The 23099-nt window shown below is 39.5% G+C and overlaps 1 protein-coding gene across 6 annotated transcripts in view; it reads right to left on the minus strand.

The window, feature by feature from the left end:
- Positions 1–2018: 2018 nt before the first annotated feature.
- The window catches only part of usp34 (ubiquitin specific peptidase 34), a 217205-nt gene continuing 196124 nt past the window's right edge, over positions 2019–23099 (minus strand). For all 6 annotated transcript variants that reach the window (XM_055639914.1, XM_055639913.1, XM_055639912.1 and 3 more), the window contains 8 exons: positions 20959–21063; positions 20723–20847; positions 18754–18877; positions 14969–15048; positions 12542–12682; positions 7845–7991; positions 6753–6912; positions 2019–3316 (listed from right to left, as the gene is read on the minus strand). In XM_055639914.1, coding sequence (XP_055495889.1) covers positions 2682–3316; positions 6753–6912; positions 7845–7991; positions 12542–12682; positions 14969–15048; positions 18754–18877; positions 20723–20847; positions 20959–21063 — 1517 coding nt within the window. In that variant the 3' untranslated portion in view covers positions 2019–2681. The remainder of the gene's footprint in view (positions 3317–6752; positions 6913–7844; positions 7992–12541; positions 12683–14968; positions 15049–18753; positions 18878–20722; positions 20848–20958; positions 21064–23099) is intronic.

Genomic DNA, 23099 nt, shown 5'->3' on the forward strand with positions numbered 1-23099 from the left:
TGGCTCTACCTTATGCAATGGAGCACTTGGTCAATAAAAACACAGACACAAGAGTGTTGTTCATACGCTGCAGGTTGGCATTCCCTGCTGGTTACCAAGCTTACTGGGTCTCTGCACATCCATCTGCAACTGGATCCTCGACTTCCTCATCAACAGACCACAATCAGTACGAATTGCCAGCAACTAACCATCACTACAGGAGTATCTCAAGGTGGACACAGTTCCAACCTTCAAATTCACCAATGACACAATCATTGTTGGAAGAATTACAAATGATGACGAGTTAGAGTATAGGGAAAAGATTGATCAACAGGTGCCAGAACAACAATCTTCCTTTCAACGTCAATAAAACCAAGGAACGGATTGTTGATTTTGGAAAAATCAACCGAGGATCCACAAACCTGGCTTCATTAACAGAGAGTGTGAAAAACCTCAATGCCTGGACGTGGAAATCTCCCAAGATCTGCCCTGGACCAAGCACATTGATGCAATCATAAAGATTCATCAATGCCTCTACTTCCTTAGAAGACTGAGGAGATAGATAGTCATGAACTTCTACAGGTGTACAGTCGTCAGCATACTGACTGGTTGCATCACAGCCTGGTTCGCCAACTCAAACACCCAGGAATGAAGTAGATTGAAGGAAGTGGTGAACACTGCCCAGTCCACCACGGGCATTGACCTCCCCAACAACGACAGGAGTCACTGCCTCAAAAGGACACCCAATATCATCAGAGACCCACACCACCCTGGCCACACACTCATTTTACTCCTGCCATCAGGTAGAGGAGCCTGAAAGCTGTAACGCCAGGTTGGGGAGCAGCTTCATCGCAACTACTATCATGATGTTGGACTCTACAACCTCCAAATAAGCTACTGAATGTTTTGGAGTTTATTGTGGTGTTTACTGAGTACCACATTTACATATCTGTTGTGGTGACACAAGTAAGAGTGTCATTGCTCCATTTCGGGACATGTGTGAACAGAACACTCTTGATTCTTTTGCAGAGATTTGGCCAGACCTGCTGAGTAACTCCGGCATTTTATTGCCTTTCGTACATATTACACATTGAAATTGCCTGCAATCATCTTATGTTTAGAAGTGTGAATGATCTTTAAAGACCAGGTGCAGGGCACAGAGGCGAGACCAATCCAGCACATGTGGCCTTTTGGTTTTTCTGTCCCTTGCTTCCACCCTGCAGAGTATCCTTTTACGAGCTGAACCTCTTAAAGCTTTTGCTCAATGCTTCAGTAGTATCTGCAAGTGGAACAAACAAACATAACTTATTATTATCCCCATATGGTCAATAAGTGACAATTGCTACACGCACAAACATTCAAAAATCTTTCTTTGTTTGTTATTTCAGGATCCACGTATTTATTATATCTTCTGCCTTCAACTTTACAATTCTGGAATATCACATTATATTTTCCTTAATTCTTTTGCATATACTTGCACATCAGGATTTAATTAACTATTTAAAATCATAGCAAAATACACTGTCCACAAGCAGTGAAAAATTAATATTAAGAATTCATTATGCAAATAGAATTGTCAAACATATTACAAAACTCGGGAATATTGTCAAGATTCACCTTTTCATTGAGCATCATGCATCTGTCCATTCCCAACACCATAGTAAATCTTAAGTTTCAAGATGATTTGACCATTAGCACTTCAAATTCAATTCAAATGCAGATGCTGGAAACGACTTACAATATCAGTGAGCATCGGAGTTAAACTAATATTTGTTCCTAATTAATGATTTTGAACAGCTACTAATAAATCCCCAATAATGCTTAGAAACATGTTAAATTCACTTTGCATCAGTGTAAAACGACTGAACAAACACCATGTTCTATGATCTTTCTATTCATTATAATTAACAAAAAGAGAATGACCCAATGTTATTTTCACTTTAATTTTGTAATAATTAAAAATATTAATCCATTATTGACTTCCTTTCATTCATAATATTTGGCAAGTTTGTGTGCATCAAAAAACATGGAAAACAATATAAAGTTCCGATTTTTATTTTGTGTGCTTTATTTCCACCATGGGAAACCTGTCAGATAAAGCACCTTATTTATGCCAGTTCCTGTCTACAGAGGATTCTTCACAGAATCAAATTAATCGTGGTTGGTTTAGTATACAAGTAAACAACGTAATTTGGATAATAAAACCACGGAGATTTGAGGCAAGGTTGCCTCCTTAATAGAGTACAAAAACCGGCAACAAAAGACACAATATTATACACAGTAAAAATGCAATATTTTTAAATTACATCATACAATGTGAGAAGAACAAAAATCTCTGTAACCCTTCACACCTAGATACACCTCAAATCTGGATGAAAAGCCACAACAAATTACTTCTATGTAAAAGCTGACCATTAATATGATTTCCCTTGAGAAATATGCTGCAAATGCCTTTGTTTTAAGTTATCTAAAAATTTGTGTTTAGTTTTCCATTTATCACATCTTCAAGCGCATAACCCTAACACACTGGATCTCTCTCATGGCCGAGATGCTTCTTCATACAAATAGCTAACAGGCATTCAAGCAGGAAAAAATGTCACTTGACAGTGAAGCACAAAGCATCAGATCAACAGGCAGAACAGAATTAAACGAAACTCAAACTGTATTTATAAAGGACAAAACTAGTCATGCTAGTAGTCTCATCAAGAAGTGGATTGGCTCCCTCTGCTCAATATTCGTGTGACTGCGCTCATAGTGGATTCAATGGTCCTACACAAATTATCTAAAAGGTCCTGCTGTTGCATGTTAAAAAGCCCTCTGGAATGGGTACAGCTATTAGATAAACCAGTTTCTGGATCAAATGATGGCAAGTTTTGAGCCTCACAGTTCCTAAGGTCAGTCAGCTCAGATAAAATTGTCGTAGCAGGTGGTGACGTAGAGGGAGAATCAGAATCATCTTCATTCACACTCGTTTCTTTTTCGGAACTTAGTAGTTCCTTCACCACTTTACAGTTGTCTGCTGCATCCTCTCCCTGCAACTGTTCTACAGAGTCCTGGGGCCTATTGTTGATTAATGTCTCATGTGTACTCAAGGAAGAAACTTCCATTTTATCTTCTTTAATAGAAATGGGATCAGGGGTTGGTGGGTCTTGTTCGGTGCCTGGATCAATAACCGTTGAGTCCCTAGTTTCAGTGTCAGAGGTACTGGCAGAGGTTAATGCCTCCCTAGGTTCCGTCCGAGCATCACTGGGTGTGCTTTGTCCCGTGCTGTTGTCCAATGGATGTTCTTCATCACTGCTAACGCGCCTCCTTTTAACAGGGGTGGCTCCTTCATCATCTGTTAGATAAAAAGAGGAAAACTAAATGTGAAAAACATTCACAACCAAATATTGCAAAAGAGGGATAATGATATTCCAAAAACATAATTCTGCATATGTTTTCAAATCTAAAAAAATGTAAAAGGCTTGTTAAAAAAAAAGGCCACGCAACTTTTGGGGAAAGAGAAATTGTCAATATTTTAGGTAACGATCCTTCATTGAAGCTAATAATGGGGCATGAAAAAAACATCAACCTGGAAGTGGTTAAAGTCGAAGCAAAATGTGAAATTATCAAAGATAAACTCTCGATGTTAAAAATAAGAAATTAAATGTTAAGGTTCTTGAATTCATAGTAAAAGGTCATACTGTATCTTGTCAGAAGATGGATACTATTTTTCACGTTGTAAGTGGGCTTCACTGGAGACCAACATTGGAGCAGCCAGAGTGGGAATTGGATGGAGAATTAAACTCAGAGGTAACTAGAAGCGCAAAATCAAGTTTCTGCACAGAATGGAGATCTGCAAAAGCATTCATGCGCTACATGGAGACCACCACCTCATAAACAGTAACATGTAGGAATGGAAAAATGAACCCGAGCATCCCAAAGGAAATTATCTCTGAACGATACCCCTCCCAAAAGATATATCTGGTGTAACTTTACGGAGGTATCAAAAAACAGTCAGAAATTTATTTAATTGGAAGATGTAGAAGGTGAGGAAAAGGAAATCCCATCTCGATGTTGACAGAGAAGCAAACAAAAGGGTGGAGACGGAACCAACATGGTCAAGGTCTCTGTCAGCTATGGTTGTGAGGAACCCTATATGGTTTGAAAAGGGAGAAATATTAATATCAGTGGAATGGAAGATGGCACAGCCTAGAGAGATCACTGGAGAGAAACTTTGAGAACAAAGTGGCATGAATAGAGTCATCTATGTACTGAATGTACATCAATGTACAATGAATGAATCATCAATGTACTGAAAAAGAGGTGAGGAAGAGGTCTTGAGCATATATGAAAGAGAAATGCTGTGCCTATCCCAGAGGGATAGGCACAGTTTGGACTTATTTGGAAGAAACAAATGAAGTTAAATGGGAAGATAGACATAAAATGCTGGAGTAACTCAGCGGGTCAGGCAGCATCTCTGGAGAAAAGGAATAGGTGATGTTTCGAGTCGAGACCCTTCATCAGACTGACAGTCAGGGAGGGAGACACCTCTTGTGTCAAAGTCGGCAGTCTCAGCACTTCGGAGCGCCAACACAGCGACCCCGGTAAGGCATCGCTCGCTCTGCGATGGAATCAGTGCTGCGCCACCGCTGCTGAAGCTGAGGCTCTGGCCGGTCTCCGGCAGATAAGGCCGCGCCGATCCAGGTGGTAGGCCACGAGGAGGGGGGGGGGGGGGGGGGGTGAAGATACGGCTCGAAGAATAGTCGCATCCTTGCCCAGGAAGTGACTAATAAAACAGTTTCCCCGTCCCCCCCACAAGACTAAAAGACCTCCAAACACAAACTTTAAAACAGACTAAAAATACCAAAAAAAAAATGAAAGGAAAGACAGCTGCAGGCTGGGCGGCCACACTCAATGGTGCCACCATTCGGGCTTCAAATGACTAACACAATGAGAATATCTCTGAAAGGGTGAGCCCAAGAATACTGTGGGAATAGATTGTAGGTCAATTGGTCACTGGGTTAGTGGAGGGAGTTCCAGAGATAAAATGAACAAAGGCTATGAGCCAATATCACAGATGGACTTGCATGAGATTGGCTCCGTTGTTCTCTATTAGTGCAGCTGGGATATCTTTTAGTCCTGCATTGCTTACCGTTTCATATTTATTTGTCAATCTCCAAATGCCCTCATATCATAGATTTTGTTCTATTTTTTCCTCTCTCTTTTGACCACCCCAACCACACCACGACCTCACCCTAACAGATACTTCCTTTGTCTTAAACATCCCATCCCAACTTTCTCTTAAACAGAACAAATGTTCTCGCTTTTCCACTTTGACAAACGGTCTGCCACCTGAAACAGTAAGTAACTCTGATTCACAATCACCAGGCAATGCCTGATCTGTTGAGTGCTTCCAACAGTTTTGGTTTCGATTCACTTTTGATAATGTGGGATTACTTGCTAATTATTAAAATATTGCCATTCCTTTCCCATTAAGCAGATAACTACCACTGCAATCCAAGAGTAAGAAAAATTACTTTCTTTCCAATTTTCCTTTGGGTAATGTATATAAAAAAAAAGATTTTCCTTTGTAGTTACATTGCTTTCAGATTTGCATTTATAACATAGGACTTCCCCAAGTTATGAGTGCCAGACTTATGGATAGTCCGTACAGATGGATGAGGATCTGGGAGATTGGCAGGAGAGTTGCTGGATTTGCCAGTTGTGGTGGGGCTGCAGGTACGCATTGCCAGATGGGAGCAGGATATTTCTGGCTGCCTTCTCCCCCTACTTTCCCCTGCCCACCCCCCACACTGTAACAATCGGGGACTGTTTTAAGCCAAGCAGACCTGAGGCAGTAAGGTCAGCTGGTATCGGCTCTTATTCTGTCCATTTCTGACTTAAAGAGATCTGGTTATCAACAGTTCTCAGGAACTGTCATAACCTGGGGACTCCCTACAACAACTTTCTGCATTTGTTTATGAAGTAACATAACTTCAAGTAACCCTTGCTTTCCCTCGCTCTCCATCCCCCTCCCCCTTCACAGTTTGCCGTAGGAGTCCGTAGATATACCGTAGCGGCTCGTTATGCCAGCGGTAGGTACTCGGGGCATCAGGTAAGGACCTTTTTTCCAGCCTGATAAAAAATGTCCACGAGTAAAAAAAGTCGAGAGGATGCCCCGAGTACCTATGGCAGTCACAACGGGCCGTTACAATATATCTACGGACTCCTACAGCCTCCTACGGACCCCTTACGAACATTCTGCAAGTTTGAATTAAGGGGAAAACTCGGGAGAATTCGTGAATAACTCGGGAAAGTGGGACAGGCTCTTTACTGGCTAAGGTCAATGTTTTTTCTAGAACATTGAGAGACTACAATTGCTGATTTATTTCCTAAACTGATCCACGTTTATCCTTGTCAGTTATTTGGATGCTTTTGCAATTTAGTTAAGCTCTAAAGCTCTATCAGAAAATATGTCAAACTTCTTGGCATTTCTTGGGCTGGAACTGGTTTAGTACCAAAGCCATTACTATTGCAAAGGAGCAGCTTCTGCCTTTCAGCAATAGTTCACTTCTATTTCTCAATAAGACCAGAAAGTTAAAATGATGCAATTTACGTTTGACATGACATGAACTATAAGTATCTTCATATTATCAGTACCATCTAAATGGCTAAAATGATAGTCCAAGTAAAATAATCCAATGGTAATATTGGTTGTGATATTAAAGTTTTAAAAAGGAAACAAGAATTAAAATACATTTCAATTGATCAAAACAATGCCTTATACTCACCCTTTATCTTTCTTTCCTTTGCTTCCTGTTCCTGTAATGCATTTTTCTGCTGCTGACATGTTCTACACTTGTTTAACAAATCCTGTAGTGTCTGGATTAGTGCCGAGTCCAGTAGATTGGGGGTATGTATAGAAAGCAGCAAAGCAAGAGCTCGAAGATCCTGTTAACACAAAAAATAGATCAAAGGCTTCTAGAAATGTTTTGTCGGGTATTAAGCAAGTGCAATTACAGTAGAAGCTCCATTATCTAGACTTGACAAGTAGTAGTTTATGTGCAGCTGATATCTTGATGTCTCCGCTCTGTTGGGCTGCCTCTCCCTCCATTGCCCTTCCCCCATGCTGTCAATATCAGTCCAGACCCCCTTTGCAGCTACACATTCCCTCCCATTGCCCAACCATTCCCTCTCAAATATTAATGACTGGATTGTAATGAATTGTAAAATGCAGTATAATAAAGCCTTTACTGTAGTTGCTGCAGGAACTGAATGAGAAATGGCAGAACACATTAAATGTAGGAAGTTCATAATCACCATCGAGGTTTTAAAACAAAAGTAGGTTGGATTACTATTAATGCACAAAAACACAATATAAATTTCCTACCATCGTTGCAAAAGGGAACTCAGTATATTAATCACAAGTATCTTCTATAAAGCATTACTAGTAGAGAATAAATCTCTGCATGCATGTGGATGATTAGGGAATATACAGTTGATTCACTTTCTGATCATGACTCAAGCCATTTGAAATTCATCCAAATCTGTTTTGAGAGCATATGTCTTTGTGCAGGTTGGATAATCAATCCATGCATCTTTGCTGCCCATATCATCAATGCTCATTCAGGACAGGCGAGGGCGAAGGTAGAAGGGTCCATTATATATGTTATTGTTTGGGTGTTTATCAGCATCACGCTGGTGCAGGTTTTGATGCTTGGGCCTAAATTACAGCCCATGTAGTTGAATTCCACCGAGTCACAGTTTCAGAAGACCGTGGATACAGAAGGTACATTTAGACAAAACATTAGGAGGCACTACATTAAAAAAAAAATCAAGCAGAAAACTGGAGAAAAGATTTATTAAGACCATGTATATCTTACCCCATTTAGAATAGCACCAACTTTATAGATTTCAACACGTTGTCCCAGAAGCTCTGGCTCAAGATTATGGTATTCATTTATTAGATTTGTGATTAAATTATTGATCAAACTGGAACAGTTAGAACTGGAAAAAACCTGATTCTGAACCTGGGAAAACAATGTCAAGAATAAAGATAAAGAAATCGATAGATTACAATTTAAAACGTAAGTCTGAACACAAAAGGCGACTCAAGCATTCATACTTCTCATAATCCTATCGAGAACTATCTTTCTGAAATATGCTTTAGATTGGTTTATATTTTTGAATAATGAAATTCAGTCAAGGGCCATTTGAAAAAGTTAAACAATTTAGTTCCATCAATTTACACATTTACATGAATCATTTAATTTGCTTCTCTTCAATACCGTATCTTGGTCCTTTCTGAAAGACACTAATGAATCTACTTTCACTGCTTTGTTAGAGTGTTTTCCAGACCATAACATGCTGACCAAAGAGAAAAGAAACTTTCAATTTCTGCCAATTAAACTGTTACCTTCCGGTGACTGGGATTCTTCCAGAAGAAATACAGCCTTTGTCTACTCTATCAAAACCTCTCAATTATTTAATCTCTCCAGAACCAAGAACAATCACAAATTCTCCAGTCTTTCTCTAAACAGAAATCCCTCAACTCTGATTTTAAAAATTCTGGACCCCTCTCCAAATCCTTTGCATCTTTCAGTCATGTCAAGTTGCTTTTGCCACTTACAAAAATGTATAAACCGCCTTCGCTCTACCTGCTCCTGCACCTACTTTTAAATTCTAACATTTAATTTATATTGCCTATGTATCTTTCCTTACAAAATGCATCATTTCACAATTTACTGTTATTTGTTTACTAATGTCCATTAATATTGTAAAAGGAACCATTTGGGTCTGTTGGCTTTAGCTAAAACCACATTAACTTTTAAGTCTTGCAACAAAGTGCTCCAACACACCTTTGCCTGGCATCACTTCCTTCTCTCTTCTCAGCAAGCGTGAGATAAATCCACCCTCTGTGGATCCCTTATTTATTCTATTCCTGTTGGTTTATGGGCGGCATGGTGGAGCAGTGGTAGAGCTGACAGCGCCAGAGACCCAGGTTCGATCCAGACTACAGTTGCTGTCTATATGGAGTTTGTACGTTCTCCCTGTGACCACGTGGGTTTTTCCCAGATGTTCTGGTTTCCTCCAACATTCCAAGGACATGCAGGGTTGTAAGTTAATTGGCTTCTGTAAATATTCCCTAGTGTGTAGGACAGAACTAGTGTGAATGGGTGATCGCTGGTCGGTGTGGACTCGGAGAGCCGTAGGGCCTATTTCCACACCATATCTCTAAACTAAACTGTTATAAAATAGACTGTCTGGCCAGGTCATTGCTGAAAATCTTGACCCAGTTAAACTATGCTTTGACAGATCCCTTCAGTTTAGATATCAAAATCTTCCCTTCTTTCTTTATTCATTTCTATTTGCCTTGCCTTTCACCCTGAAGGGATAGACCGGCTAGTCCAGACATCTTGTTTGTTAAGTCTCGTACAAAACTACTTTTGCCAATATAGCTTCTTATAATGAAGTGCTCCATAATAGAGATATGCTGATGCTGCTATAATTATTAATAATCCAACCTAGACAACCTCTTTATAGCTAACACCCTCTAATCCAGACAGCATTGTCAACCTCTTCTACTACTTCTTCAAAGCATCCAGATCCTTTCTTTAATCGGGTGACCAGAACCCTATAGGCCCTAGAAAGCTACAACATGGATTCCTGACTCTTATACTCAATACGCTGACCTATGAAGGCACGCGTACCATACACCTTCTTTACCAATCTATTTACTTGTGCTGCCACTTTCAGGGTGCTATAAACTTGGAGTCCAAGATGCCTTTGTATATCAATGCTGTTAAGGGTTTTTACACTAACTGTATATTTTCCCCTTACTTCTTCTTAGAAAAGTGGAGGTTAAGTGACATATTTAAAATGATGAAGGATGTGGATGGATAGATGGGGAGAAACTGTTCCCATTTGAAAGGTGAAGAACCAGTGGTTTTGCGAAAGAACCAAAATACGGACATGAGGAATTTTTATGTTAACACAGCAAAAAGTTAGGATCTGGAATAGATTACCAGAAGAATGGAGAAGGATTCAACATTGAACTTGATTGTCAGTTCTGACTAATGGTCTTGCAGCTCAAATATTAATTATTTCACTGATCCTGCCTTAGATTTGCCTTAGCAGTTGAGTGTTTTTCAATATTTTCTGTTTTTAAAACAAAGTAATTCCTGGTATTCTAACAGAATCAGTTAATTATTTGAATGAACATTATTTGGAAAGCTGGCGAGTCTGAAGTGCTCCATTTTAATTCAGCTGAGTGCGAGGTGCTGGACTTTGGGAAGTCAAACAAGGGCAGGACCTTCACGATGAATGGTAAGACTCTGGGCAGTGTTATAGAGCAGATGGAACTTGTGGTACACTTTAGTTCCATGAAAGTGACATCAGATAGGGTGGTGAAGATGGCCTTTGGCACATTGGCCTTCATAAGTCAGGGAACTGGGTATACAACTTGGGACATTATGTTACAGTAGTACAAGATATTGGTGAGGCCGCAGTTGGAGTATTATGCAGTTTTAGCCCCTGTTACAGGAAAGATGCTATTAAGCTGGAAAGGATGCAGAGAAGATTTACAAGGATGTTGTCAGGACTCGAGGGCCTGAGCTATAAGGAGAAGTTGGGCAGGCTAGGACTGAACGCAAGAGGCCGAGGATTGATTTTATAGAGATGTTTAAAATCGTGAAGGAAATAGACAGGATGAATGCAGTCTTTTTCCTAGCGTAGGGGAATCAAGAACTAGAGGGCATAGGTTTAAGGTGAGAGACAAAATATTTAATAGGAATCTGAGGGGTAACCTTTTCCACTCAGAGGACGATCGGTATATGGAACAAAGGAAGTAGTTAAGGCAGGTACAATAACAACATTGAAAATATGTTTGGACAGGTATATGGATAGGAGAGTCGTGAGACACGGGCCAAACGTGAGATCATGGGACAAGCTTAGATGGGGCATCTAGGTCGGCAAGGACAAGTTGATCTGTTTCCATGCTGTTTCCAATGGATGGGACAGGGGTAGCTGCTGTTATATCGGGCCTGAATGAATGAGCCTCCTCTGCAATGTAATCTTTTGTAATTCCTTGAAGAGCTGTAATCATGAAGGTGACGTGTTTCCATAGATGATATCTATTGTTTATGCCTTTTCAACCCGAGATATATATTATTCTCTTACAAGAATGCACTACACTCAAACAATTTATCCAATTCACTCTGCAAGAACTATACACCATATATATTTTGCATGAGATCTGTGAGGTATCAACACAAGATTTACTAAGGAAATGGGATCAGATGCTATCATTTTTTACTTGCACTAGACACCAAGAAGTAGAAAAATAGACATTAAAACACATGACAAAAAAAAATAGAAAAAAAAAAATCAGATGGCAGAACTTGGATAAAATGTGAAACACTGCAATCAGGAAGAACTCTGATGAAGCTGTAACAACATTTCACAAACTATTTGCAATCAGAAATAATGGAATCCAAAAAAGACACAAAGTGCTGGAGTAATTCAGTGAGTCATGCATCTTCATCGGAGACCAATAGGTGACGTTTTGGATTCCAACCAAAATCCAGGCTCCATGCTCCCCAAAGATGCTCCCTGATCCGCTGAGATAATCCAGCACTGTCTTTTTTTGTAAACCAGCATCTGCAGTTCTTTGTATCCAAAATGGAATGCAAAATTTGAATGGGTGAATGATGGAAAAATACATCAAAAATTTATTGAGATAACGTGATAGAGTCATCTTCAAAACCAGTAAAATAAAAACAAGCAATCAATACATCTCATGAGGTTACATGAAATTCCATTTCTAATGTCTAATGTATTTGCAATTTCCAATAACATTGCTGTTGAGTTATATCAATTGAAACAAACATTTTTTTGAAGTTTTCCTTCCAGAATGGTTGGGACAAATTTAGAGGAATGTTAGCCTAACCAAGTGTTTCTTGTAATCCGCAATTATTTTTCTCTCCTTATCCATTTAGCAGTTTTTTTTCTCATTGAGAATATTGACCATTTTGCTAGCTTCCAATTGTACAGATAACATAGTACCCTACTAAATTGGCTGCTGCTATTCATTTTATCTGCCAATTTGATCACAGGCTTGTACAATTTGCCCTCAACAGGTCTTGTACAATTTCAAGCTTGAAAACAACGAGTTGTAGGAGTAGGCCATTTTTCCTTCGAGCCTGCACCGCCATTCAATATGATCATGGCTGATCATCCAACTCAGTATCCTGTCCCTGCCTGTTGACCCTCTGATCCCCATGGGTTCACCACTCCCCAGAGATGATTGATTGGAACGGAGTTAAACATCAAAACTAATCACTGTGTTTTTCAGTCAATTATTTCCAGAACTTTGGAGTTAAACATCAAAACTAATCACTGTGTTTTTCAGTCAATTATTTCCAGAACTTTCCTGAAATAGTACATGAATTCTGAAGCAACACAAGCAAATGACCTTAACTTCATGCACTGTGTTGCAAGAAATCTCATAATTCAAAAGTATCAGACAGATGAGGTTTTATTAATTAACATGGATTACAATGTAGAAACAAATGTAACATACCTTGGGGAGGAAACAAGCAAGAAAGGTATAAACTGCATTGTTGTTTAAACAGATCCTCTCGTCCATAAGAATACACTTAATATATTCAGCAAATACTGGTTCATCACACAGCAACTTAACGCAATTCTTTGCCATAGTTGACTGGAAAACAAAGATGCAAATAAAAAATGTGTGCACAATTAAGTTATTACTCGTTTGCTGCTACAACCATAGGCCAAGGCATTTTTGCAGCCAGAAGACTGCTTATCTAGTGACCTTTTGGTCTTGCTTCTGTTTTGCTTTCCCTAGAGAGAAAAGGCTGATTCGAGAACTCAGCAGCACATACTGGAAAGAATAGAAACTATTTACAAACGACCTGGATGTCATCGATTCTGAATTGAATCTCTGGGATTTAGTCATTTCAGCATCGATAAGGCCTGGACATTACTGGAAATGTAAGGACAAATCAGTCAATGCATCCTCTATTGGAATTCACTCGGTCCAACAGTGGAGCCCAGTCTTGTTAATGGGAAGGAGAAATTACTCCTGGATGTGAACTGCTACTAATTTCAATGGTGATTGTAGTGTTCTGGCTTTGGAGGCAAAGATGACTTTATTAAAAAATTGGCCATTCAATGCTTTTAGCTAAATTGTCTTTAAATTATGTCAGAGATATTAGCTATTGAAAATCTCTTATTACTTTTACTGCCAACAACACTGGGTGTGGTTTTTGTTAGCTGTTAATGCTCTCTAGGCAGTTTCATCAACCGTGCCCTCTCAATGGATACTGGAAGTACTGCTCAGACTTCCTGTCACCAGTCTTAGATAATTCCGGACAGCAAACTTGGCATCTGAATCAAGTACATGTAGCAATTCCAGGCGGGCTGAAAAAATGCCATTATTTCGAGACACCTCTGACTTGATGCATTCGCTGTTAAATCCACCTTTACAATGATCAGAACATAGCACTACAAAAAGGGTTATGAATTTACATTGCACAACTTAATTTTTATTAATTTTAGCTGGTCATAAGTTGTAGATTTACAGCAACTATTGTGAAAATAGTTAAAACTTAAGTTTATGCTATTCAGCCCCTTGTGCTTGCCCAATGATCAATAAAATCATGCACTATCTTCCATTTCAGCGTTATCCCCGTCTCCCAAAATATCTAAATAGCTCTCTGTATCTACTTTGAAATTTGACTGGGTCTCCACAACTCTCTTGGGTATAGAGTTCCAAAGATTCACTATCCACTGAGTGAAGAAATATCTGCGATGTTCTGAGTGGCTAACTTCCTATCTTGAGTTTGACCCCTGGTTCCTGAAACCCCAGCTCGGTAAAACATTATCCCACTATTTACCATTTCAAGCTGGCAAGCATTTTGGATATTTCAATAAGATCATTTCAGTCTTCCAGTCTTTTAATGTATTCACATACAACATCCACATCTCAGGCATCAATTTGGTAATCATTTTCTGTGAGAAATCCCTCCTGAATTGGGAGGATTTCATAATCCCTATGAAATATTCAATATCTCACCAATAATTGGAGCAAAAAGTCTTGACTGCTGTGCATAAATATTTGTGCAAATTAGTGTTGCCTTACTAAATGCTTGCAGAATATGCATGTTGGTACACAAGCCATTGAGCAAGAATACCCTGGTCACTCTGAACAATAACACCTTCTAATCTCTAACCATTTAAAAAAAATGGGTTTCTAGTATATCAACCCAAAGTGGATGACCTCGCACTTTTCCAATTCATCTGCCATATCCTCGGCCATTGACTCTACCCGTTTGAAACTTTTGTTCTCCTCATGGCCTGATTTGTATCATAAGCACACTGGGATGTATCATGCTTGATCCCCTCATTCAAATCACTGATAGAACAAACTGATCAAGTGTTCACAGGCAAAACATGGGGAAAATTGTATCTCAGATCTGAAATGGCGTGTATCTCAACAGCTTCAGAATAAATGTGGCATCACGATTTATCCTCTCCAACTGCATTCTCTACCATTATCAAATACCTTGTGATCTGAATATCAATCTGATGAATATGAAAAGATCTACAATCCACTAGTATAAAATAAAAACAGAAAATGTTCGAAACACTCAACGGGTCTGGGAACATCCGTGGAAAGAGGAATGCAGATAACATTTCAGATCTGCAGAGCGCTTCTAACATTGTCATTTTCTGTTTTAATTTCAGATTTCTAGCATTTGCAGCATCATGATTTTCATTTACAATCCACAAATAACAGGTTTCCAGTAAACAATTTAACTGGATAATCAGTGATGCCAATAAATTGACAACTTTGTCAGAAGAATCTCAGAATTTAAAAAAAAAGTTTTTTAAAGTACATAACTTATGGATGATATTCTCAAAAATGAAAATAAGGTTTATCCATAATTTAGAAAAAAGTGACAGTGATCAAAACTTGAAATACCTGAGATTGGCAAATCTCCGTCCACAGTTTAGGGAATAAAGCTAAATGTAGAGGTAAACCTTCATATGCTATCAGAACACCTGTATAAGAACAAAACAAACATGCACAGTCACTGAAGGAGGGCAAAATAATAACTTCAACAGTAATTAAATTATGCACAATGTATCCCCGATCATTTTTGCAACATTGTGTACAATCACAAATCAAAGTGTATTTTCAAATGTAATAGTCTGTAATTCCTTATTTTATTTTTGTTCACAAAATGTTTTAATAATTGATTTGTTAAAAGCTATAGTTATATATATATTAAAATGTAGAACAAGTAATGAAACTGAATTTTACATGGATCCAAATAAATGAATAAATTACAACTTCTAACCTACAAATTCAGTAATTAAAATATACATATTGATAATGAACATTTGGAGACATATTTTAGTTTACAGTTATAGAGTCATCGAGCTATGCAGCCCAAAACAGGCTCTCCAGCCCACCTTGTTCATGCTGACCTAGTTGACATTCTGGGCAAGTTCCATTTGCCTGCATTTGGCCCATAGCTCTCTAAACCCTTCCTATCCACATATCTGTCCAAACGTATTTTAAAAGTCGCAATTGTGTCTGCGTCTACAACTTCAGCTGGTAGCTCATTCTATGTATGGACTACTCTCTATACTAAATAAGTTAAGGGCAACAAAAATATAATTTATATGTCTTCCATGCAATGTGTTCAATTTATTCAAGTTTCTTCTTCATCATTCATTATGTCTCCAAGTCTATTTACAATACGGTTACGATACAACTTAATTTATCCCAGGAGGGAAATTAGTTTGCCAACAGTCATAAAAAACACAAAATACATGAAACATTTACACCGTATTAACCAAACTGTCAGACATTTATCACATTGACCCCAGGAGTCATAATAGGCTTTCATACAGAAACTTCTCTGAGCAAAAGCACAATTAACGTCCCACTAAACTCCATCTGTCTCTTTACAGAAGAACACTCAACAGCCACTTTCTAACCATAACATAAAGCATGTGCAGGATTACAATGACCAGGAATATACCCAAGCAAGGCTCCCACAACCACAATCCTGATTTCTCGATGCTTTTTCAGGAATCCTTCCCCACAACAAATGTGCCAATGGTGTTGATTCTCAAAAATGACGAGGAAGAGAAGCAGCAATTGAGAAACAAACGGTGAGAAAAAGCTAAATCATGTATCTTTCAAAAGATCACGTTACCTTTGGAATAGGAAATTCAACTTCTAGTTAGGATTCAGTATGTCTTCTGCTTCTACCATACTTATCCAATCTTATTTATTTAATAAACTGTCCTGGTTTCTCATTTAAATGCCTTCTGTATCTGCAACCTCTATTCATTTATCTGAAAAACCTACCTTTTTGTCCTTTGCTCTAAATTCTCATTTTTCACCAGAATCTATGTTGTTTTCATCTCAGTGAAATGTCTTGAGTTATTTTCTAAGCGAAGGGACTACATATATGTTCAAGCTGTTATGAAATTCTTGAAGGAACTGTGCCTCTACAGTGATTATGTAATTGCACATAAACATTCTGGGATTTGAAATAATGCTACTGAATGTCAAGATTGAAATTTACAAAGCAAAACGATTCTACATCACAAAAGTCTATTCAAAGTTAGTCCTACTCGATTCCGCCCACTACACAATCTTGCTTGCCAAGTTGCCTGTCCTATATAGAACAGTACAGCACAAAAATAAGCCCACACTATCTGTTTGGGACACAATGCCAAGACTGACTCCTATCAGCTGGCACATAATCCATTTCCCTCCATTTACTTCCTATCCAAAAAATTCTTCAATGCCACTACGGTATTTGCTTTTATCATCGTCCCAGGCAGCGCCATCCAGGCATTCACCACCCTCTGTATTTAACAAAATACTTGCCCGACACTTCTCCTTTAAACTTTTGCCCTTTCACCTCAAAGCTATGCCTTCTCATTTGATATTTCCATCCTTCAAAAAAAGATTCTGACTGCCTGCCCTATCTATGCTTCTCATCATTTTATACACTACTATCAGATCTCCTGGAGTGTTCCAAAAAAACCCAATCAAAATCAGTCCAACCTCTCCCTGTGGCTAATACTCCCTAACCCAGGCATCATTCTGATAAACCTCCACTGCACCCTTTCCCCAGCATCCACATCCTTCCTGCATTGAAGTGACCAGAACTGCATGCAATACCGATATTACTAAATCTCTGATCTTGACCGCTTTTGGCCGACTGTGCTGCGATTTCCGAGAGAACGCCACCACCTACGGCCGCTATTTTTGGCCACCTCGCTCAGAGCCCCCCTGCGCCGTATGAGTGCGGAGGATATTTTCCATCGATGAAAAATGAGAGAGATATTAATGTTTTTACAAAATTCCCCATTCTCTCTGCTGCCCCCGCTGGAGACAGGGGGAGGGACTATAAAACCAGGAAGTGTCGTGCCTCACTCAGTCTCTGCCAGACCCAGGAAGCGAGAGGGTCTGGCAGAGACTGAGCTGCGAATAACACTGAACGCACGTCTACTCCACGGTGAGTCCCCTCGATACGGCTGTAAAGCTGTAAAGCGGCTGCAGCCCTTTTAAAAAGTTTGTGTTCACAAAATGAATTTTGGTTGTCGGGTGTCTGCAGCCCAATTGTTTGCCTCGCCTTGGCTTTTAAAATCGTTGCAACAGTTGGATGCCTGCCCAAGCATCCATACGGCCCACAATGTCTATACTAGCCCTCTGGAAACCAGTACCTTCGGCCCGCAACACCCATACTAGCGCAACAGACAGCCCCCACCCACTGGTGAGCAGTATTGGAATTGGTGAAGAGGTGGAATATTGCGTTGGTGACCAGCCCTCTCGGGTGATGTTGGGACCCAACGGGTCCCACCGTCTAGTAGACCTATCAAGCTTCATCATTACTTCCTGGCTCATATACTCAATGATTCAACCAATGAAAGCAAACATATGTCCTAATTAATTGTGTCTCTTATTTAATTATGTTGCAACGTTCAGGGAGTAATGAACTTGGACCCCAAGATCTCTCCTGCACAAAACTGTTCCAGATTTGGAGATGACCCATAATATCCCAGAGATATCAAACAGAGTCAGGCAGAGTAGATCTCTGGTGCTGGATGTAGCACCTAAGACCTAGAGAATGGAGCGGCTGGGCTTGTATACTCTGGAATTTAGAAGGATGAGAGGGTATCTGATAGAGGCAGGAAACATGTCCCCGATGTTGGAGGAGTCCAGAACCAGGGGCCACAGTTTAAGAATAAGGGTAAGCCATTTAGAACAGAGATGAGGAAACACTTTTTCACACAGAGAGTTGTTAGTCTGTGGCATTCTCTGCCTCAGAGGGCGGTGGAGGCTGGTTCTCTGGATACTTTCAAGACAGAGCTAGATAGGGCTCTTAAAGATAGCGGAGTCAGGGGATATGGGGAGAAGACAGGAACGGGGTACTGATTGTGGATGATCAGCCACGATCACATTGAATGGCGGTGCTAGTTCGAAGGGCCGAATGGCCTCCTCCTGCACCTATTAGCTATTGAATCCTGTACCTGCATCTTCGGTTTGCCCTGATAGCCTTTGGACCTTTTGTTAAAGGCCTTTAAATTGTTTTTAAACACCTGACAATCAGAGATCTTAAAACATATATTTAAAAATTAATATTTATCTTAATTATTTGTCAAAAACTAAAATAAAACAAAGAACACACATCAAAATACAAATAATTAATCAGTTAAAAAAATTAGATTAGTCCATACTTAATTTCACCAGGGTTTCTGTGAATTTTTCACAATTCACTGCTACTCGACACAGGAGATGGATGAACTGATGGTATGAAAGGAAATAATCCACTAGCACACGGTCATAAATGTCATCTTTTCCCTGCAAAACAAACTAGCATAGTTAGAAGAAACATGATCTTTACATCAGTTAGATGATAGAAATGTTAACATGCATTCAAAAAAGTAGATAATACAAACGCTTCCCAACTTACATGAGGGTTCCGTCCTGAGGACCCGAGCCCAAGTTAGACGTTACACGTCGGAAATGCACGTGCCACTGCTCATGCATAGATTTACTCTTTAAAATGGAGACCACGGGGGAGCTCCGAGGCAAAGACCATGGGGGAGGTGCAATGCGGACACCACGGGGGAGCCCCGAGTGGGCTTGAAGAATGCTTATATAAGTTTATCGGTCGCTTATTATGTAAGTTGGGAGTGCCTGTATATTTTACATTCAAATCCTTGTATCACAGTGGAGTGAGAATGAAATATTTTTGTGGGGAATTCCCTACTTTGGCAATGTTTGTGAGATGCGAAACAACAGTGTTCCATTGGAAATATGATTGTTTCCCACTTGGCTGTCATTTGCGCGCCATTTACGCGACCTCGTCGTCGTGTTGAGACGCACGGGTAGGACGGTCGCATGGACAAGTGCGGAGGGGTATGGAGTGGCGCACGGTATCGCGCGGCGCTCCAGGAGAGGAGGATGAAAACATAACGCAAAGCGACCAATTTTCTGAATTACACCATTATTCGAGAAAAAACCCCAATATTATGCACTAAACAACTTTCCACTGGGTATTCAAATAACATCACGCGCTCCAGACGGCTGTGCTGACACATGAAGACGCGTGCGACCGTCATGCATCAGTCACTACCGGCCTGTTGCGTAAATGACGGCCAAGTGGGACAGGCCCAGAAAACACATTTAAGTTTAGATTATGTTGAAGGGGGAACATTTGGTGTTTCTGAACAAACTTGCCATGCCAGGACCCCAGCTAAGCTTGTGATATTCTATACGCTATGTTTTTGAGAGATGTAAACCCATTAGAAACATAGAAAATAGGTGCAGGAGTAGGCCATTCGGTCCTTCGAGCCTGCACCACCATGCAATATGATCATGGCTGATCATCCACCTCAGTGTCCCATCCCTGCCTTCTCTCCATACCCCCTGATCCCTTTAGCCACAAGGGCCACATCTAACTCCCTCTTAAATATAGCCAATGAACTGGCCTCAACTACCTTCTGTGGCAGATAATTCCAGAGATTCACCCTGCTGTGTAAAAAATGATTTTCTCATCTCGGTCCTAAAAGACCTCCCTCTTATCCTTAAACTGTGACCCCTAGTTCTGGACTTCCCCAACATCAGGAATAATCTTCCTGAATCTAGCCTGTCCAATCCATTAAGAATTTTGTAAGTTTCTATAAGATCCCCCCTCAATCTTCTAAATATAGCGTGTACAAGCCAAGTCTATCCAGTCTTTCTTCATATGAAAGTCCTGCCATCCCAGGAATCAGTCTGGTGAACCTTCTCTGTACTCCCTCTATGGCAAGAATGTCTTTCCTCAGATTAGGAGACCAATACTCCAGTTGTGGTCTCACCAAGACCCTGTACAACTGCAGTAGAACTTCCCTGCTCTTATACTCAAATCTGTTAGCTTAACTAAGCTCAAGCTAACATTTGTATTAGCAATCATAAAGATGCATATGCAACTATTTCAGGTGGACCTTCTCCCTATGATTATTTTTGCCAGGAATAATGCAATATCTTTGACCTGATTCTCACCCTGCTGATGATGATCAGGTATTTAAAAAAATGGTGGCCATGAAATTCAACCGCAAAGACATAACAAAACTATTCATTTCTTAAATTTGCCTTTAAGGAAAAGTAAATACACGTGTAAGCCTTGCCTAATTAGAACTCTTCAATGGAGCCTGAACATACCTTGCTAGCTTCCACCATTGTGGGTAAGAGGCACATGTTGAGTTCTGGACGAGGAGGACGGATATTATTCTTGCCGCCCATTAACTTTATGTTCTCACGACAGGGAAAATAGGGGCCCAAGGACACTAAAACAAATTCAAAAAAATGGGAAGTGACGCATTATTTTCAAAGCCAAAGATAATAATGAATACATAATTTTACGTTTTGCTGAGTAATTGCTTTAAGATTGCACTTACTTGGTATATTACTATGGTGATAAGTACAATGATTGTGCTGAAGGAATGGTACCAAAGTATGAAGGAAATCGTGAGGACTGAGGAGAACAAGCTCTTTTAAAACATCTAGAAAGCAATGACAATTTTGTTAACATGATAGGAGAAGAACATTTTATACATTTAAACAAAAAGACCCTGGGTTGATCTTCACGCTGTCTTGTTTTTTTTTTAATTCTAATGATCATTTCTGGAATAAACTGATTTGACACTGCGACAGTATGCAGTTATACATTACCATATAACCATATAACAATTACAGCACGGAAACAAGCCATCTCGACCCTTCTAGTCCGTGCTGAACACATAATCTCCCCTAGTCCCATATACCTGCGCTCAGACCATAACCCTCCATTCCCTTCCCATCCATATAACTATCCAATTTATTTTTAAATGATAAAAACGAACCTGCCTCCACCACCTTCACTGGAAGCTCATTCCACACAGCTACCACTCTCTGAGTAAAGAAGTTCCCCCTCATGTTACCCCTAAACTTCAGTCCCTTAATTCTTATGTCATGTCCCCTTGTTTGAATCTTCCCTACTCTCAGTGGGAAAAGCTTTTCCACGTCAACTCTGTCTATCCCTCTAATCATTTTAAAAACCTCTATCAAGTCCCCCCTTAACCTTCTGCGCTCCAAAGAATAAAGCCCTAACTTGTTCAACCTTTCTCTGTAACTTAGTTGCTGAAACCCAGGCAACATTCTAGTAAATCTCCTCTGTACTCTCTCTATTTTGTTGACATCCTTCCTATAATTAGGCGACCAAAATTGTACACCATACTCCAGAATTGGCCTCACCAATGCCTTGTACAATTTTAACATTACATCCCAACTTCTATACTCAACTTGTATGAGCTACACTCATTGTGCCAAAGTACACACAGACGTCACGTTTAGAGTGTGTAAGTTTTCTAGTTTTAATTTCATATTGTAATTCTATTGTATCTAATAGCAAGAGGCGATCAGCTAAAACAGATTTGTGTTAATATTTCTAGAAATCATAACTTTATTACACAAGGTATTTTTATACCACATGCTGACTGAAAAAAGAAACTTTCAGGCTATTCTGAATCTCCTTCACGACTGAAAATGAAAATACATTTTTTGTTAACATGGTCTTTTTTTTTTAAACTTAACCCCTTGTGTACCCCTTGTTAGCTAATCTTAAGTAAAAACAGTTTTGACATTTGCAATCAGTGCCTTGCCTTAGTTACCTTATATGTGCTTTGCCATCTGTATTAATATGGTGGCACTCCATTGGAAAATGGAGACCAGTTGTCATATCATAAGTTACTGAAGCTCATCATTACATACAATGGAAAAGTTTTAAAAAGTACACCATTGCACATCATTTTTAAAATTGGTATTTTGTCCTATTCCTTCTAAACAATTGATCACGCCCAATATATCAATACATGCAAATGTCAAAAGAGTTTGTCACAATGATACTACTGAAGCCTTCTGTCAGGCTTTGAGTGAGAACTCAGATGAACTCACCTGCAATATGTTGGCACTAATGCAAGGGGCAGATTCACTAATTATTTTGCAAGTGAGGAACTTAAAGATTGGAATTGTGCATAGTTCTCCAGCTAATGTATTTCTATAATCCGATTATCCACCTAAAGTACATATTTCAGATTTGCTATTTTCCTTGCTCCTTAGAGCAATTAAAAATGGAAATTGAATGCATTTGATGCAAAAATGCACTACACAGCCCGCAATGTGGCATTCATGCACTTATAGTTCACACGCGAGTTCATATGTGTTAATACCAGGTTAGAATTCTTCCTTTTTTAAGATATCATATTATGCTATTTAAAAAATATATAATAACTGCAGATGCTGGTTTACAAAAAAGACAGATGCTGGTGTAACTCCATGGGTCAGGCAACATCTCCGCAGAACTTACATAAGTGAAGTTTCAGGTCAGGACCCTTTCTTCAGACTCATTTTTTTCCCTGAACTGAAACTAAAGCCCTTTTTGTTTAAACTCTTTTTTTTTTTAAAAGCAGCACATTCTTCTAAAATATTGGATAAAGCACCATGTTTCAAGCTCCACCCCGCATCCCCTCCACTTCCCTTATTTAAAAACAAACAACCAGTT

This window comes from Leucoraja erinacea, chromosome 8, assembly GCF_028641065.1.
Source record: "Leucoraja erinacea ecotype New England chromosome 8, Leri_hhj_1, whole genome shotgun sequence".
Lineage (NCBI taxonomy): Eukaryota > Metazoa > Chordata > Chondrichthyes > Rajiformes > Rajidae > Leucoraja > Leucoraja erinaceus.